Below are 19,305 nucleotides of genomic sequence, written 5' to 3'. Positions count from 1 at the left end.
TCTGTCGGGGACGGTCAAATGTATTCGGTCTGCTTGATCTGTCGTTATTCGTATCATTCGTGGACCCCCGTTGCTGTCCTCTATTTCTCGGTCCACCCGCTACGTCTTTGGGGTCCCTATTCCTGTTCATCTCCAACAGAACCGGACACTGGGATTTCCAATGGCCGAATCTCTTGCAGAATGCACACTGGTCCTCGCTAATGTCTTTACGTCCAACATAGGGTGCTGGAGTACGGTCTTTAGGGGGTGCGTTCCTAGGGGCATTTGTCTGGTAATTCCCTTTGAACTGCTCTCGTCCTATAGTCACCCCTTGCAACTGCGCAATCATCACCCTCTCCTTCAAGTCTTTCTTCTTTTTCTCTGTCGCTCTATCGTTTTCATTTTTCTGATGTTCATAGTATTGGGCCATCTGGAGGATAGCCGCAGGTTTGGAGGCCGCCCAACTACTCTCGCTGGCCTGCAGTTTCTGAGAGACCTCCTGCGACAGACCTTTGACATAGTTCTGGACAAACAGCTGGTGTCCGGTTGCAGTGGTCATGTCCTGGCCGCTGTAATCGGAGAACACCGTTTCAAACCGGGAGAAGTATTCCGATACGTCTTCCTGGGGTTTCTGACGACAGGCCGTTACTATCGACCAGTCCACTTTCTTTTCTGGGATCAGGGTTTTAAGTTTCTGCACAATTTTGTCTGGGAGTTCTAAAATGGATTTCAAAGGCTTCTGTCCAGGCTCTCGTTGTCTATCTATGCCATCGAGTTGTGACCAGGTATGTCCAAACAGCTCAAGGTGGTCGACTTTCCGGATTTGCTTCCACACATCAGCTGGCAGACATAACCCGAAAAACAAATCAATGTCAGCCAGGGTCATAATCGTTGAACCTAAGGCTGTACCTAATTCAGTGTAGAAGGCAGTGGGGTTTTTATGTAAATCGGGCAGAGATTTCCGGAACGTCAGAATTTCTTGCCGATCCCATGGCTGGTAGACCCAGTTATACACTACCCTCCCTCTTGCATCTTGGTGGTTGACGTCATCGTGTGTTCCCAGACCTCGTGGGGGAACCCAGTAGGGGGCAGCCTCTCTTATTGGCATCATGGTGCTAGCTTGTTCTATTCGTGGTTCGGTCGCTACAGGTGTCGTAGGTTTAGCTTCCGACTCTTGTTCAGTGAGGTGGCGGAAAACCTCAAGCGTACGCGCAAGGAGGTCCGTCACGTCACACTCGCCCTCATCCCCGATATCGACCTTTCTATACAGAGTCGTTAGGCTCTCGGGACCTTTGTCTCGATATCGGTCCTCATAAGCATTTAGGGCATGGTAACATAATCGTACAACAAAGTGCCATCTGTGGCTCCCAGCATATGAGTTGAACATATCTGTGATGTGCTCCTCACTCTCTTTTCATTCTACCAGTGTCCTTACTATCTTGTCAATCCCTGCTCGCTCATCTTTGCTCAACCTGTTCGTTCTTGTGGAATCTGTCTTTCGGGCCTCAGGGTCATCTAACATTGTCGCTTGTGCTGTATCTAGTACAAGAGGTTCGGCCGGCACGGAGGCCATGGGGACCGAAGCTCTGGTACTACTCTCGCTGGTGCTTGGGGGCAACGGGTGCTGTGCTAAAGGTTGGGAAGGGGCATATGGAGGGGGCATGTAGATGATCGGAGGACCTAACAAAAGATCATCGTTGGCTTGCTGTTTCGAGGGTAATTCAGGGTAGAGCGTAGAGGGTGTTCTAACCGGACACTGACTCGATGTTTCGGATTCTTGTTTCCGTTTGGCTTCCTCTCTCTCCTTAGCTTCTTCTTCTAATTTCCTAGCAGCTAGGTGGGCTGCCTTTCGTAGCTCTTTCTCTAATCTAATTTCGTTTCTCTTTTTACGTTGTTCTGTTTCTTTGCGCCACATGCCGAGACTATCAAGCATAGTGGGCGTTGTCTTATTTTTACCAAGGGCTGTTTCTAGCGCGCTTATTTTATCTTCATCGAAGGATCCTATCAGTGGCCACTGACTTTTCTGATCCTTTTTCGTATATTTATGCCATAATTTGCTATAGGCTATGGCGATCAATTCATGCTTCATCAACATGTCCTTATTAGGGGTGCCTTCCAGTGGAGCTGGATCGTTCATCTCTAATAAGCGGTCCGGGCTGAACCAACTACCAATCAGTGGGGAGAAGATAGGCATGACGGATTACAACGGGGACAAAAAGTCTGCACTACCTATCTTATCACTCCTTGCAAACACTAGACAGAATATTTTTATTCTTCGTTATTTGCAGGCAGAGAATACCTCAAAAGAACCAATATTGAACAGTCAATGTTCGGTCAATCAAACAATCAATGGGGAGAAAGAATAGGCACGACGGATTACAAAGGGGACAAAAGTCTGCGTTACCTACCCCTCACTATCTGCAAAGGAAGAGAGAGTATTTCTATTCTTCCTCGTTTGTAGACAGAGAGAATCTCAAGAGAACAGTCCTCGAACAACAATGTTCGGGTCAAACAATCAATCAGTGGGGGAGAAAGATAGGCACGACGGGTTACAACGGGGACAAAAGTCTGCGTTACCTACCCTTCACTACCTGCAAAGGAAGAGAGAATCTATTGTTCTCCGTTTGCAGACAGCGAATCTCCAAAAAGAACCAACAATTCGAAGAGTAATACTAGTATTTTCCAAACAATCAAACAATCATTTCGCAATTTGTCGTGTTACACGACCTTACCCGGACCGCATGGACAGTTTCTTGTCTTCCGAATCCAGCGCCTGATCGTCCTCTATTCTTCGTGACTGTTGCGGCACTCCTGATGGTTCCCAGTCAGGACCGTAGATCACTCGAGAGAGGTCTGTTCGGAACCAGTGAAGTTCGGATGATCGGCTGTCAGACGAGGGTCTATCGGACAGGAGCTCTCCCGATCGTTGCAGTTGCTCACTCTGTCGTCAGGACCTCTCCCACTGGATCCACGAGTCACTGATGGGCCCCACGTTTGGGACGCCAATTGTGGAAAAAGGTAGGGCCGATGTTGATCAAGAACCTATTTCAGTATTGCCCGGCGCTAACCGCCTCTTATACCACTCGAAGCTATCAAACAAAGAGGCAGGCGCTGGAGACTGGAAGGCAGGAAACAGAAGTTTATTCCGACGGAGCAGAACACGTCAACTCAGACAACAGGGTATCTTCTCGAGGTGCTCTAACCGCATCTCTGAGGCCTGGCCTCTTATACACAGGTTTATGGTCTTTATTACAGTTTATTTCATGTGGCACATTCTTGCAAATACTTTGAAGTCCGGAAAGACATCCTCAGAATCCCCGCTTCAAGCCCGTTCCCACACACATTTACAGTAGAAGTCCCCACCCCGGTCACAACAGGTGACAATTGTCGTGCAGCTGGGTATTCCGCCGATTCCCGGAATGCATGTGGTCGATCGGATCTCATGGGGTGGGGTCTTTGATCAGTTTGTGGATCCTTTGATGGGAGAAGCTTCCTACTGTATGGGGGCAATAAACAGCATCCGCAGGGCCAGGTGGCGGCCTGGGAACGAGCAGGACAATCGGGCACAGAGGAAAGGGGGTTTTATCAAAGGATACGGGATCATGAAAGGAATGGAGGGAGGTGTTGAGCTGGGAACAGGATGGGGTTCCAAGGCAGGGTTGCGCTGAAGAGGGGTTTATGGCCCAAGCATGTGAGAGCGGGGGCTGTCAGCGCGCGGGGGATGCCTGCGAGGATAAGAGAGAGAGAGAGACGCGCTGGCTATCGGCGGTGGGCAGAGAGGCCATGGCATTCAAGATGGCTGCCACTTACGCACACGAATGGGCCTTAAAAAGGGACAAGATGGCGCTGATAATGTTGATGCTGCAAACTAGATTTTAACATCAGGAGGGCAGCCGAAAAAGAGAACCTCAGATTTATCTGAATTACATTTCAGGTGGTTCAGATGGAACCATGAGAAGACGACCCATAGACAGTTCTTAATACTCTCTCCATCAAAATCAGTCTTATCTTCACAAGTGAAGAGAAGCTGTGTATTGTCGGCATATGATACAATCTGGGCCCCGTAGGACTCCGCCAGTGCCGCCAAAGGGGACATGTAAATGTTAAAAAGAGTCGGGCTCAAGATCGACCCCTGCGGAACTCCCACCTCCAATGGCGGCACTAAAGCTGAGTGAGGGGGAGCCCAGATTGTTTGTTGGTGGTCAGATAGAAAAGACTCAAACCAACTAAGAGCCGTTCCCCTCAGACCAATCTCATAGAGTCTTAAAAGGAGACGGCTGTGGGAGCCGGTATCAAAAGCGGCCGATAAGTCCAACATCACCAGCATCACCTTTCCTCCATCATCCAGTGACTCCTTGATGGTTTCCGTAACCTCCAGCAGAGGTGTTTCTGTGCTCATATTTGCACGGAAACCAGACAGAGAGTAATGGAGAATATCATGAGATTCCAAGAAATTAGAGAGGATGGAATGAACATGCTTCTCCACGACTTTAGCAAAAGCCGGGAGAAGGGAAATGGGTCTATAGTTGCCATGCGTGCTGGGATCCAGGTTGGATTTCTTCAGAAGAGGAAGAATAAGAGCCTGCTTCCATGCCAGAGGAACAACTCCCGTATCTAAAGATTGATTTAAGACCGGGTTGATTATAGGATTAATGGCCTGGGCTATTTTAGCTAGAAACTTTGCGGGGTAAGGATCCATTGGAGATCCTGATTTTAATTTGGATAAAAGCTCTAGTGAGGCAGCCGGGGAGAGAGCTTGGAAAGCTAGACAGCGACTGCTTCTCAGAGGCGAAGGATGGAAGCAGTCGAGTAGAGTTACGGGCCACCGCAAAAACTGATGGTGCAAAAGAGGCCTGAATAGTCTTGATCTTACTTGCGAAAAAGTCAGCTAATTGAGTAACCCACAGTTCAGAGTGAGAAAGCTTCGATGTTATGGATGAAGGTGAGGTAAATTCCTTCACAATCGCGAACATTTCTTTGCTGGTTTTGGCAGCGGCATCAATTCTCCTAGCAAAGTACGATTTTTTCACCAAAATTATCTCTCTGTGATAGATCTTAGTGCGTTCCCTATAGGCAACCTTTAGAACCTTTATTCCCGCTCCTTTATGCCCCTTTGTATACATAATCTGAGATTTGATGCTCTGCAATGGAAAGGTATTTGGAACTGTTGTTGCATGAATTTCAGTTCAAAAGGGAAGAGGTGTGGCTCTGTGGCCAGGGCAACTAACACCGGATGCTGGGGCTCACGGTTCGATCCCCCACACCTGTGACAGGTCAGCCCAGCACCATGTGACTCTGGGCAATAGCCCGCTTAATCTTCCCGACGGCCTTCATCGCTGGGATGCCTCCGGGTAGCTGTGCGCTTTACAAACACTGGATTTACATTTACATACATGTCATAGAGTGACGTCAGCAGCAACGCAAGATCATAGTAAATCGTCCAAGTGATACCCTAACTGTGCCTATGTATGAGATCTCAGGAGCTCCATCATCAGGCAGACAACTGTACGTTAATCAGGGTGTTCCTCCTAGTATTTAAATTGTAAAAAAGGGCTGGGGCTCTTGTCAAAATGTCAGTGCAGCGTGCACCACACATTTCCCATGACAGTACTAACACAACTATTGCCATCACACTGCTACAAGGGTTACAACTGAGATTATTCCATGTCCTTGCAGTTATAATACTGGCTCTTATCAGTCATTTTGAATGCATATTCAATTAATAAACAACTGCTGTTGTGCTGATCTCTAAATTAGACAAACAGCGCCACCATGTGGCAGACTGCCATAAGTGACAGTGTTGGCAATTAAGTGCCGGTGCCCAGCACCAGTAACCACCAGCTCAAATTAAGTACTGGTTCCTTCACTTAGAACAATGTCATGTCAGCCGTGTACCAAGGGATAAGCAGCAATGGAGGACGTGCATGCCAAGAACTACTGGTATCAAGAGACACCATCATGGTTAGTCCACCACTTTTATTTATGCACCAGTGGCGCACGTATGTCCTCTGCATGTCCATACACATCTCTCCCCACATGCAAAGAATTCTATATCTCAAAATGTAAACAGTGACTCAAGTCTGTTGGGCAGATTACACCTCCTAAGGGGTGTGCATGATTTCGAGCTCAATTTGTGTGCAGGTTAATGACTTGGTGGCAGAGGTGGAGATGATGTATGTGCATGGGAGATTTGAGGACCTGGAATTTGTGACAGTTGTCGTCAGGAAGAAGGGGAAAGTGACAAGCCTCAGGTGGGGCGGGTCAGGTCAGTAGTCAATGTTAAATGGCATTTGTGATGGAGCAGTGATGGGGTGTAAGGGACAGGTTGCATGTGGGAGTGTGCCTTAGAGCTGATTGAGGCACTTCATTCATATTTTCTCACAGTGGACCACAATGGAATGTTGTACTTCACTTTCTGTCTGCAGTACAGCCTTGCGTAGCATACTGTCCAGTTACACCTTCTGTGTGCAGGATAGGCAGGGCCACTACAATTCTATGATTCTGTGAGCACTGCATTTTTCTGCATAACTATGGATTTGACACATTTACCACATCAGTCATCAGTAAATGTTTTGCTACCTCAAGCAGATCAAAAGTTACTAAAACGCAGCAACTTGTGTTACAAATATCAAAATAATTATTATTATAGCAAACTGTACCACATTGTGCTGCATAAAGTGCCTTTTCTTGTTGCATAATATAGTCAACTCTGCCGCATAATTTGGCCCTCCGCTGCTGCCCAATTCCAGTGCCCTTGAGCATAAGCACATACCCGCTCTACAATATAGCATTGTATCCTCTTATGCAGTATTTGATTGCATCCTCTGTCTACAGTGTAAGCTGAGACCATTCGCTTTCCTTTCCAGCATAGGGCACAACGAGGTGATAGGAATGTGCCGCGTGGGTAGCGATGCAGACTTGCCAGGCAGAGAACACTGGAGCGAAATGCTGGCCAATCCCAGGAAACCTATCGAGCACTGGCACCAGCTGGTAGAGGTAAGGGACCAGAAACATGCATTGTTTCATTTGTAAAGTAATACGCACTGCTGCTCAAACTTTTGCCTGCCAAAGATTGGAGTTGCCAATACTAGGTCTGCCTAGTCTGGATTTTATCTCATTCCTGTTTCATCCAACACCAGACACTCCCTGCCCCTTTATCTCACTCTTATAGGTTCTATTTCATCCCTGCTTTCTGTCCTTGTCACTGTTTTTCTGTCATTCTCTTTCTCTTTCTTTCCCCCTTTACTGTCCTTTTCTCTGTTGTTTTGCGTCAAAGTGTAAAGATGGAAGAATACGTTCAGCCCCCTAGAAAAAAAGCCAGTGGACCCTCCTGCAACCACCAGTTCAAATTAAGCACTGGGGTTATGGCTGAAGGGTTCGAGGATCAGGGGCGGCTCTAGGCTCATGGCGGCCCTGGGCAGGGAGCGTAGGTAGGGATGTATGACGGTACAACGCATACCGTTACAAAGCGTCCCTTTACAACGCAGTTTTAACAACACAAGTCGTTACAACGACTTGCGTTGGGGGGCGCTGATAGTGAATTGTTTAATTTACTATTCCAACACCAGTCCCCTTGGATAGTAGGGAAGCTGTTGGATAGTAAATAAAACTATCCCCTATCCTAGAGCGCCCTCCAGCGAAAGTAGTTGTAACGACTTTCGTTGTTAAAGCTGCCTCGTAACAGTACCGCGTTGTACCAGTTACGTTGTAAAGGATGTTTCCCATAGGTAGGGGGCCCCGGAAGAGGGGGTCCGGGTGGGGCGGAGCGCAGAGGCCAGTGAAGAGGGGGAGGGGGGTCAGGGTGTTTGGAAGTGGAACAGAAGCGGAGGCCATACGTGATATTCCCTGAAGGACATTTAATTAGGGTAGAAGAATGCTTCTGCTCTCAGCAGTTTTCAGAAGAGAAGGACCATGCATGGTTGTGGGAATCACATTTATGATTTGTATGAGAAAGTAAGAAGTTGATTTTAAAAAGAGGAGGTAAAACGTTGTGGCTAACATCTTGTGCGTATGGACAATACAAATAGGTAGAGCTAGAGCAGTCAAGGTGTTACTACTAAATTTGTGAACTGTACATATATATGCATTATACGTCACCCTTACCTCTGTTACTCCCTTCTTAATCAAACCATAAACTTCCTTCCTTTGCACTTTGTAAGCTTTGACATTTTACGGGGGAAGCCCTCACTCTTGATGCCACCTGCCAGGCCACCCTTCTCCTGCACCACCTCCATACACTGTCATTCATATAAGAAAGGGCTGTGTTGGATAGCACAAGCTCAAGCAGGGCAAGAAGACATGAGTCATCTTGCTCAGGACATTGTCCATTCTCATTATCTCAAGCCCACCTTTCCTGCCAGTTCTCAAGCTCATGCTCATGTAATTTAATTAACTTTTTCTAACAGTATGTCCTATTATCTTTTCCTAATTGTATTGCACGCCTTTCTCCTTTTTATTATTATGATTAAGTGTCTCATTTTCTTCAATTCAATTTATTTTCAGAAAATGATTTACACATTAGTCAGCCTAACACAATGCAGGCTAGATGCGCTGTATGAATGATTTACATAAACCAAAAGTGGACGGTGTTTCCCAAAACAAGCAGCCACTATGCCCTGCTCCTTAGTATTCACCAGGCACACTACATTTGTTCTTATAGAACCCTCGCCCACATGCTAATGATGTGGCATGCTGCAGGGAGAGGTGTGGCGCCATGGCCAGGGCGACTGATGCTTGAATCTGGGGATCACGGTTCGATTAGACCAGCACCATGTGACTCTGGGCAATAGCTTGCTTAATCTTCCCGAGGGCCCCCAGCATCTAGAGACCCTTATGGGTGATTGTTCGCGCTTTACAAATGTGGATTATTATTATTATTATCATCGGGTCCTTAACTGGTAAGGTACTGATTGCCAGGTGGGCTCAACCCCGCAGTGGGAAGGAGCACTTTGATATTCTCTGTGTTATTAGTGGGATCTTTGTGGGAAAGAAATTGTTAACAATATATCCAGGGAACCCTAACCCAGTTCTTCAATCAGAGGGGCCCTGTTATGTAGTTAAAAAAGAGGCATTTACTGAGCCAGACTTTTTTATCTGCTTAGCAAGATGCGTAGATTACACCAGGATCTCCAAGAACCTTGTGCCCCTAACCAATACTGAGAAGGAGTTATGCATCCACTCTCATTCCATGCAAGATCAATATATTGTAACCAACCCTTCTATGCAGAGTGAGTTGATTGAAAACTGGAGATGAGCTTCAAGAATCCTAAAAAGGAGACGAAACACATAAACTAAAATAATCTGTTTTAGAATATGGGTAGTTTAAGCAATAAAACCTGTGCACTGCACTACAAACGGTTAGATCTTCAACCTTAGAGATACCATTGTCTATGAACTAGGTTAAGTGACCTGCAGCTAGATTCATGAAGCCAAATTGCAATTGCAATAGCTGCAAATTAGCAATTGCGATCGCAATTTGAATCAAAGGAATTCATGATAGAGAAATCTCAAAAAATGAGAATTCGCTAAAGAAAAATTGCGAGTTCGCAAATAAAATCGCACAATCCAGGAAGAAGCCCATTAGCGAATCGGAAATTGCGAGAAATCATGGAATCTGCGAATTCATTTGTGACATCGCAAAATAATCGCAATCGCTATTCAAGAAAAATCACAACATTTCGAAAAACCCCAAAATCGCTATTTGCGACGTGCAATTTAAGGAGAACCCAAACCAGGTGGTAACCAGTAAGGAAAAAAAAAATCAAAAAAACTTTAACAAACTACCAACAGGTGCAGGCCTGACCAAACACACTTAAGGATATGCAGCTGGAGCATGAGGACTCTCACAATGCCAGGACTCTACATGGTGGTCAGGCGGCGAAGGCTACAGCGAGCAGCACGGAACAGACGTAGGATCCAGGAGCGAATATTCTGCCAGCGGGTCACCCTTCTGGGCCAAACTGTGGAGCAAATTTACGCTAAGTACTGCCTGAATGGGGCAATGGTACAAAAGGGGGTGGTGATGGACGGAGCATCTGAATCAATCAAACACTCACACCCAGTCAAAAGATCTGGGATTAATCCATCACCGTTCTTTAGCCCACTCTGCCACCCCAGTTCAGACATGGCCATATGCAAATCAGTCTGACCCTGTGCCTCATGGGAACAGTCCAGCCCGAACTGCCAAGCCATGTCTTCCCTGGACCGGAAACAAGCTTCCGAGGACCGGTTTCTGGCATTCCAGCCGTCTTCAGCCCGGCTTGCTTGAATCCAGTGGCAAAGTGAGCAAGGGACTCACGTCTGAGCATACCCTGCCACACTTATGGCGGCCAAAAGCGGTACAAAAGGGGGTGGTGATGGACGGAGCATCTGAATCAATCAAACACTCACACCCAGTCAAAAGATCTGGGTTTAATCCATCACCGTTCTTTAGCCCACTCTGCCATCCCAGTTCAGACATGGCCATATGCAAATCAGTCTGACCCTGTGCCTCATGGGAACGGTCCAGCCCGAACTGCCAAGCCATGTCTTCCCTGGACAGGAAACAAGCTTCAGAGGAACGGTTTCTGGCATTCCAGCCGTCTTCAGCCCGGCTTGCTTGAATCCAGTGGCAAAGTGAGCAAGGGACTCACGTCTGAGCATACCCTGCCACACTTATGGCGGCCAAAAGCGGTACAAAAGGGGGTGGTGATGGAAGGAGCATCTGAATCAATCAAACACTCACACCCAGTCAAAAGATCTGGGTTTAATCATCACCGTTCTTTAGCCCACTCCACCACCCCAGTTCAGACATGGCCATATGCAAATCAGTCTGACCCTGTGCCTCATGGGAACAGTCCAGCCCGAACTGCCAAGCCATATTTTCGCTGGACCGGAAACAAGCATTCTGGGACCAGTTTCGGGTTCATAACTCATCAGCCAGGCTTTCTTGAATCCAGTGGCACAGTGAGCTAGGGGACCACGTCTGGGCATACCCTGCCAACTTAGGGCAAACAAAGCAATATCAAAGGGGATGAGGCACAGGGTCAAGACTGATTTGCATATGGCCATGTCTGAACTGGGGTGGCGTATTGAGCAAAATAACAATGGATTAAACCCAGATCTGTGACTGGGGATGAATGTTTTGCCAATGGGCAACATTCCGTCCATCATCTTGTGTGTTTTCTTGTTCGCCCTCTGTGGGAAGGGTATGCCCAGACGTGGTTCCGTGCTCACTATGCCACTGGAGTCAAGCTATCCTGGCTGATGATGGCTGATAGCCAGAAACTGATCCTAGGATGCTTGATTCCGGTCCAAGGAAGATATGGCTTGGCAGTTCGGGCTGGACTGTTCCCATGAGGCACAGGGTCAAGACTGATTTGCATCTGGCCATGTATGAACTGGGGTGGCATGGTGAGCAAAATAACGATGGATTAAACCCAGATCTGTGACTGGGGTTGAATGTTTTGCCAATGCACAACATTCCATCCATCATCTTGTGTGTTTCACACATACAAGTTTGTCTGTCTCATTTTTGTTATTGACATGCTCTAGGCGAGCATCCCTGTTGTTGTTGCTAGCACGTTTCAGTGACTTCTGGATGTTATGTTCTGGAAACGTCTGGCCTTAAAAATTATCCATATGGTAGGTTCTCTTGTAATAGGTGGGAGTGAAAACTCTTGAATCCCAGGAGGCTATTCCTGTCCATTGGTTTGTGTGTGTCAGATATAAGGTGCCAGTTCTTGTGGATGATGATAACATCTATAAAAGGGAGAGCTTCTTGCTCAACAGTGTGTGTGAATTTTAAATAGTCATTCTGATTGTTAAGCCAGGCCATGAAAGACCCGGTCGACTCCTAGTCTCCATCCTAAATGTGTAGCACGTCATCAATATACCTCTTCCACAACTTAGGGCCTGATTACGATGTCGTTCGGAAGGCCTCCGAATTGGTTTTGGCTTTCCCAGATCAGATTTATACCCCTTGTTTCCGCCCAAATTGTACACAGGTCCGAACGACCAAGTACGATGTGAAGATAGCGTACGCATCGACCGAATCATTTCCGTAACCCGATCCTGTCCGTACGACTTGTTCATAAACGAATCGTGCTGCACAAAAGAGCCGGATTCCGACCCAGCGGGTACGATGCACGATGCAGACAGCCATATCGACTCGGTCTCAGCAAGACGAAACAGCTGTTGGAATTGTACTTCCAGGGGCCTTAGCAATAACCCTGGGTGGAGCTGGCGGAGTGCTACTACGCGAAGGTCCATAGAGTTGGGGGAAAACTCCGCTCTGCTCCGCCAGCCGCCTCCAACCCCCCTAATAAAATAATAGTGATAACTTAATTTAAAAAAAAATAAAGTCACTTACCTGTTTTGCGGCGTCCTCGAGCTGCCCTCCTCCTCCTTTCCGGACATCTTGCATGAACTACACATGCGCATTTCTAACAAAGAAATGCGCATGCGCAGTTCGTGCAAGATGTCCAGCGAGAAAGGGCAGCCTGGGGACGACGCAATACAGGTAAATGACTTTATTTTTTTTAAAGTAAGTAAACTCTATTATTTTATTATGGGGGTGGAGGCGGGTGGCCAATATAGCGAGAGGCTGGCTAACTCCACTCTGCTGCAGAGTCAGAGATTTTTTCCCTACTTCGCATACTCAGCTGAGCGCGGAGTAGGGAAATGTCCTCACGCTCTGCCGGCAGAGCGGATGCCTCCGCCCACGCCTACTTAGCAGGTCCCCCTTCACCCAGCTCCCTCCGAATCTGTTACAGGGGTGCCCATGAGTCCCCCGATCCAAGCATGCACAGGGTGTACGCTTTTCCCCACCACCCTTTTCTGCTATGGGAGCCTGTGCATGCGTCGATACGCAGGCTCCCATACAATTCAATGAGAGTCCGAGCGAACCTGGTCCGTAGCATTCGGATGCATTGTACTCGCTCATTCGGACTCCCGGAGCATGTTTCACTTGCAAAGCCATCTGTATCCAAACTGTGCAGAGGGCTTTCCTAGCGAGATCATAATCAGCCCCAAATGCTATCTATGACTGAGGTTTGGTCACACAGGATTCAATTTTCTCTAAATGGTGCACATAGTGGCATACTATAGAGACTTTCTACATATAGTCCAATCAGGACATTTCTAGAGGGGTCAAATGTGATATCAAGAATCTACAGCAAGAGGTCCTTTGTATCCCTAATGGAAGTGGCAGTGTCTTCTTCCATACCTCTCAGAAACGTGTCACTGAATTGAGAGGTTCTAAAACTGAATTAATACCAGGCACTATGGGACACCATGGACAGGAACAGTCCCTTTATGTATTGTGGGTAGAGTATAAAATGCTCGTCTTCTGGGATTATCTGCTACCAAAAAATCTGCATTTTCTTTAGATATCCAGCCATTTGTCTCCTAGTCCCCATCCTCTGTGAGTGTGCAAATCTCAATCCTGGGACCTGCGCTTGACCATTTAATGCTAAATTATTGGGGTTGACCATTTTAAGGCTGAATTAACATTCCGAGATAATTGAGCAAAATATAAAGAATGGGTGCAAGGACACAACCTTGCTGCATCCTTATATCAAGTCTAAAATAATCAGAACTCTCCATTAAACTCATATTAAAATGTTGCAGAGTGATCCATACAAATGTTGCAAAAAGTGAATCAGAGCAATATCGCCATCCATGATAATAAGATGGAGCATAGCTTAGATATGTTTGCATGGTCGAAATCACTGCTGAGATTCATAAAAGCCAGATGAAGAGTCGCCATCCTATGTTTACCAATAAACAAATACAAATATAAACATTGTTGAGAGGTCCCTAGGCCAGGTCTGAAGCCATATTACACATCTGCAAAAATATGATTGACTGGTGCCGAAGTCCGAAATCTTTCAAGGGGAACTCTCTCAGCAGTTTTGGTTGTTGAATCAGCAAAAGAAATGGGCCAATTGGGTCACTCTTTCTACATCTTTAAAAAAACAGCCCTGAAGCTTTGCCAAAGGGACTATTTGTTATTGCTAAGAAAACCTCCTCAAGTATAAAAACAAGTTGGGTATCTACAATTATGGGGAAGAAAACATGGTCAGATGTACTCTGGGATTAATAACAGTAAATGTTAGAATAGTGAGAAACCAATTTATTCTGTAAAATGTGAACATCTTATTAGGAACTAGAAGTACTAGTAAAAAAAGGAAAGCACACATCCCTGGATGTGCTTGTCTGCGGCAGCTCTTCTTATACATTCACTCTAATTATTTGATTCTCCAGTGCCTGCTCCCTATCTCTTGGTGATCTATTCAAGGCAATGTGAAGTTGACTGTTAGCAAATGAGCAAGTGGGATTAAACCACCTAATGTTATTTAGAGATTTGAAATGAGGTGACTTAGACAAGATATTGTTGACAGTGGAACTAATCAAAAAATAATATATTATTTTGGTAGATGGTCTAAGAGCCAAACAATTAAAAAATCATCAAGGCATATACCCTATACTTTCCGTTAAAAATAAATACAGGGATAAATACATTTATTCTTTTTTTCCAGAAGATTTTATTGAAAATTAAATACAGACAGAACGAGTAGAGGACTCAAAAAAATACATCTTCAATCTGAGGCCACCGGTCTTGATAGATTCACTTCAAGGAGTGACAGATCTGGGTTGAGGGATTGAACTAAAGTTGAAATGGATAGGGTGTTATGATCCAAGTTCAAGGATGGAGTGATCAGAAAAACAGTCAATCAGATCTCTTAAAATAAAAATATAATCAATACATTTTGAACCACCTCTACCAGCAAAATTAGGAATCGTGTTATCTAAGGTCATGAATATTTCTGAAGTTTCCATTCCAAAAATATTAAAGCACTTCAACGTGAGAGTCAGGTGGCTGGTAGGAGATGTGACTGTTATCACGTAGAGAAAAGGGGTTTACTGGGCTAAGTTGGGACCTTTTATAACAATAAAATCACTACCTAAAATTTATGAGAAGTGGACTTTTACACTAAACTTGTTATTCGTTACAAAATCATTGATTATTTGAACTAAATAAATAGTATTGATGAGATCATTGGAAGAAAAATTATCTAAAAATCAACCAACACCAAAGAAGACCACCTTTCTATGTTATTTTTAACACTTCGCAGTTTTAGGATACCCTAATCCTACATTTTGGTCTAAGGTAGAAATCCTACATTTTTGCCTGAAGTAGAAGGAATAGCTGGAATAATCTAGAAGGTAGAGCCATCACAAAATATTTCTGAAATGGCCCATGGTGAAGGACTGGGTTTTTCTAAGACCCAGCGGTGCCAGGGATAACACCTGAAACCTTCGTGGGTAACCTGTTCCGGCGTACAAATGACAGAGACACGGGACACTTCCTTCGGCGTCAAAGATTCAAGGTTTATTACTGCAGGGAACACAGAAGTCACGAGAAGTACATAGCATGTAAGTTCACGGAGTCTGATTCGAATTGTATCTGTGGATCGCTCTTTTTATGCAGTTTTTCGTCATAGGATAACATGACAGACAAAAGATTACAACCTGGTTCCCACAGTAAATGTCATAGGGGGTCGCTTTCATGTATTCAGGGCCCGGAACATAATTACAGTAGCATTTGGCAGTTCCCAACTGTAAAAGTACATCTTCCCACCATTAGTACATTCCGTTCGACTGTAAACGAATCAAGGAAGAGACAGAAACAGGTGCAGAGGAAGATAAGGATAGCGAACAGATCGAAGAGAGTGTAAAAGGGGTGGTATCAGGAAACACGATTGCAGGGATCAAAGGAGACGTGCTTAATGAATGCACAACTGAGACAATAGACCGGCACGGCAAGATGAGCCTCGAGCGGGGCCATCTGCCTTACAGTGTCATCCCCCTCATCATAAAGACACCCTCAAAGGAACACGTGTCTTCCGCAAGAGTTTGGGAATCCCAGGGTCACAAAGCGGACAGCGTCCGTTCGCTGGCTACTTGAGGGCAAGAAACAAAATGGATGCCGTATCTAAAATGGAACCCGTGGGTTCAGATGAAGAAACCCACGAAACAAACGAACGGTTTAGGCTAGCACAGCGAAAACGCGTACACCCACTAAACTCGTCATTTGCGGTTCATAGATACCAGACTCGACCATATTCGGGGGAGTCGAAAACACCACTTACAATTGTCACGGAACCTCAGACGCTCCTTTTGCCCTCATGTAGGCAAGCACTAGTCGGAATCAGAATCGATCTCGATATTCATCAGACCATCTAGATGCTGCTGCAACATTATTCTATCCATCAGCGCTTCCTTGGTAACAGGCGGCCGCCTTATACACGTCGTAGCACAGAGGCCACATAAGGCAGGACCACACTGCACACAAAGACAACACGTGAACAGGAATGCTACAACAACCCCAATGATCATCAGAATCTTCCAACCCCAAGTCGACATCAGGCCCCAAAACCACCATAGTAGCCGGGGTAGAAGAGTAAAGCAACGGGGTAACAATAGAAGAGTCAGAAACAGAAGGAACAGCAGGAGTAACCACAAGAGTGGAAGTAGCGGGAACAGGAGTATGAGAAGGTATAGACGGAGGAGCAGTAGGAACAGGAGCAGGTAGAGGAACAGGAGCAGGTTGAGGAACAGGAGCAGGTTGAGGAACAGGAGGAACCACAGGAGCTGTGGTATCCTGTGCATACGGAGGTGGCGACTTCAGTAGATAGGACAACAAAGGGTCCTCTACTGCTTCCTCTCCCTTCTTATCCGTACCCCTCGGTAAAGCGGGGTAACATTTATCCACTGTCATACGCTGCAATCTATCAAAAATGTCCTTTTCCTTCTCCTCTTTGTCTCGCTGAAACTGCTCTGCATTTTTCATCGTTGTAACAATACCTTCTCTCTTATTACGTTTAAGCTGCTTGATTTCTTTCTGCTTGGCTTCTTTACGCCACAAGCGAAAGGAATCAAACATGGCCGGCCTTGCTTTTCTTTGGAACAATTTAGCTTCAAGATTATCTAAAATCGGGGCCTCAAACCTACCATGAGGTGGCCAACTAAGAACACCATCATTTTTGGTGTAGCGAACCCAACACTCATTGAATGTGATTGGACCCAAACCATGTCGACTATATAATTCGTAAGTTGGAGTTCCGACCGGAGGTATCGGACACGAGTCCTCCAACCGGGAATCTGCACCACAACCTCTAAAGCAACTGAACAAAGTACTACGGCCAGGCATCGTGCACACTAACCGAGTTTCACAAACGTCAAGGGTTATAGGATTACAATGTCCCTGCAAAAGTGCAAAAACCCTCGGTTTTTGGCGACTGCAGACGTCAAATAGCACAACAAAGAACAAAATACCAAGAACCACAAATGCAATGGAACCATGCAACAACTAAGCACCCACAACAACAAAGGACTCTGGGAGCGACCCACAAATACTTAACTCAAAGATCAATGGCGTCACCAGGAAGGCCCGTCAATCGTCTCGCTGTACCAAGGTCTACGCCAGGCGCCAAAACAGGTCTACAGTCAGGGCAGCAGTCCGTCGCAGCCGTCAGGAGGCGGGGATCTTCGCGGGAAAAGTCCTCGGGCCACTTGTTTCGACAGCAGGATCGATGAAGCGGGGTGCACCTTCCCTCGGAGATTTCACACGAAGTTCCTCACGATCGTCGGGCTTTGGACCGGTACCACTGATGCAGCCCCACGTTGGGCGCCAACTGAAGGACTGGGTTTTTCTAAGACCCAGCGGTGCCAGGGATAACACCTGAAACCTTCGTGGGTAACCTGTTCCGGCGTACAAATGACAGAGACACGGGACACTTCCTTCGGCGTCAAAGATTCAAGGTTTATTACTGCAGGGAACACAGAAGTCACGAGAAGTACATAGCATGTAAGTTCACGGAGTCTGATTCGAATTGTATCTGTGGATCGCTCTTTTTATGCAGTTTTTCGTCATAGGATAACATGACAGACAAAAGATTACAACCTGGTTCCCACAGTAAATGTCATAGGGGGTCGCTTTCATGTATTCAGGGCCCGGAACATAATTACAGTAGCATTTGGCAGTTCCCAACTGTAAAAGTACATCTTCCCACCATTAGTACATTCCGTTCGACTGTAAACGAATCAAGGAAGAGACAGAAACAGGTGCAGAGGAAGATAAGGATAGCGAACAGATCGAAGAGAGTGTAAAAGGGGTGGTATCAGGAAACACGATTGCAGGGATCAAAGGAGACGTGCTTAATGAATGCACAACTGAGACAATAGACCGGCACGGCAAGATGAGCCTCGAGCGGGGCCATCTGCCTTACAGTGTCATCCCCCTCATCATAAAGACACCCTAAAAGGAACACGTGTCTTCCGTAAGAGTTTGGGAATCCCAGGGTCACGAAGCGGACAGCGTCCGTTCGCTGGCTACTTGAGGGCAAGAAACAAAATGGATGCCGTATCTAAAATGTAACCCGTGGGTTCAGATGAAGAAACCCACGAAACAAACGAACGGTTTAGGCTAGCACAGCGAAAACGCGTACACCCACTAAACTCGTCATTTGCGGTTCATAAATACCAGACTCGACCATATTCGGGCGAGTCGAAAACACCACTTACAATTGTCACAGAACCTCAATGGGTCTTGGATTAGGATAATGTCCTAATGATTAAATAATGAAATCCAGTGCATCATTACTAATTTGGAGGATAATCATGCAATATTCCGTGGGTGTAACTTTATTACCTCATGACTTGAGAAACATTAGAAAGTGTGTTGCTAAGACCATGAACAAGAAATGGTAGTGATGTTCCAGTTGTCAAGTATAGAGAAACCAGACTCAGCAAGAACTCAACCATTCTCATTCATACCTCCAAGCTTTGCAAATCGATTCTGCATGAGAACATCATGATCTGTGGTAAAGCAGATGTGGAAAAACGAGGAATAAGATTGGGCATATAATGGGCCATAAAGTACCCTAGTGGAAGGGGGTCTGATCAAGCACTTCGGGTGTTTGGCATTATTGAATCTAAAAAAAAGGTCTCTCAAAACTGCCTGGTTTCTAAAACTATTCACAATACAGTCTTTGTAGCAGTGCTTGGGAGAGGGTGCAACCCAAGTGGTGTATTTAGCAAATAAAACTTTGTCACGTACCATCAAAACATTATTCGTCCTATTATGTAACCAGTGTTTAACCTTATTCTTAAGTTGACTTTTTTTTATTCTGCCTAGCATTGAGATATTGGCATGCAACAGGGTTAAGATGCAATGTGGGTGAAGCAGAATTTGTATTAGAATGTAAAGTAATTGTTGGATGTGAGTTACTAGTAGTGGTAAATATGCATCACCCACTGGCAAGAAGGCCACTAACACAGTCT

General features: G+C 45.9%; 1 protein-coding gene across 1 annotated transcript in view; it reads left to right on the top strand.

Annotated features, from left to right (window-relative positions):
* SYT3 (synaptotagmin 3) overlaps positions 1–19,305 on the top strand; it is a 320,686-nt gene that overhangs the window by 214,516 nt on the left and 86,865 nt on the right. The window contains exon 9 of the mRNA XM_086930105.1: positions 6,846–6,975. Within this exon, the coding sequence (XP_086786231.1) occupies positions 6,846–6,975 (130 nt within the window). The remainder of the gene's footprint in view (positions 1–6,845; positions 6,976–19,305) is intronic.

This window comes from Lissotriton vulgaris, chromosome 7 (assembly GCF_964263255.1).
Source record: "Lissotriton vulgaris chromosome 7, aLisVul1.2, whole genome shotgun sequence".
NCBI lineage: Eukaryota > Metazoa > Chordata > Amphibia > Caudata > Salamandridae > Lissotriton > Lissotriton vulgaris.
Note: the sequence above shows the minus strand (reverse complement) of the source record. Positions and strands in the feature narration are given on the sequence as shown.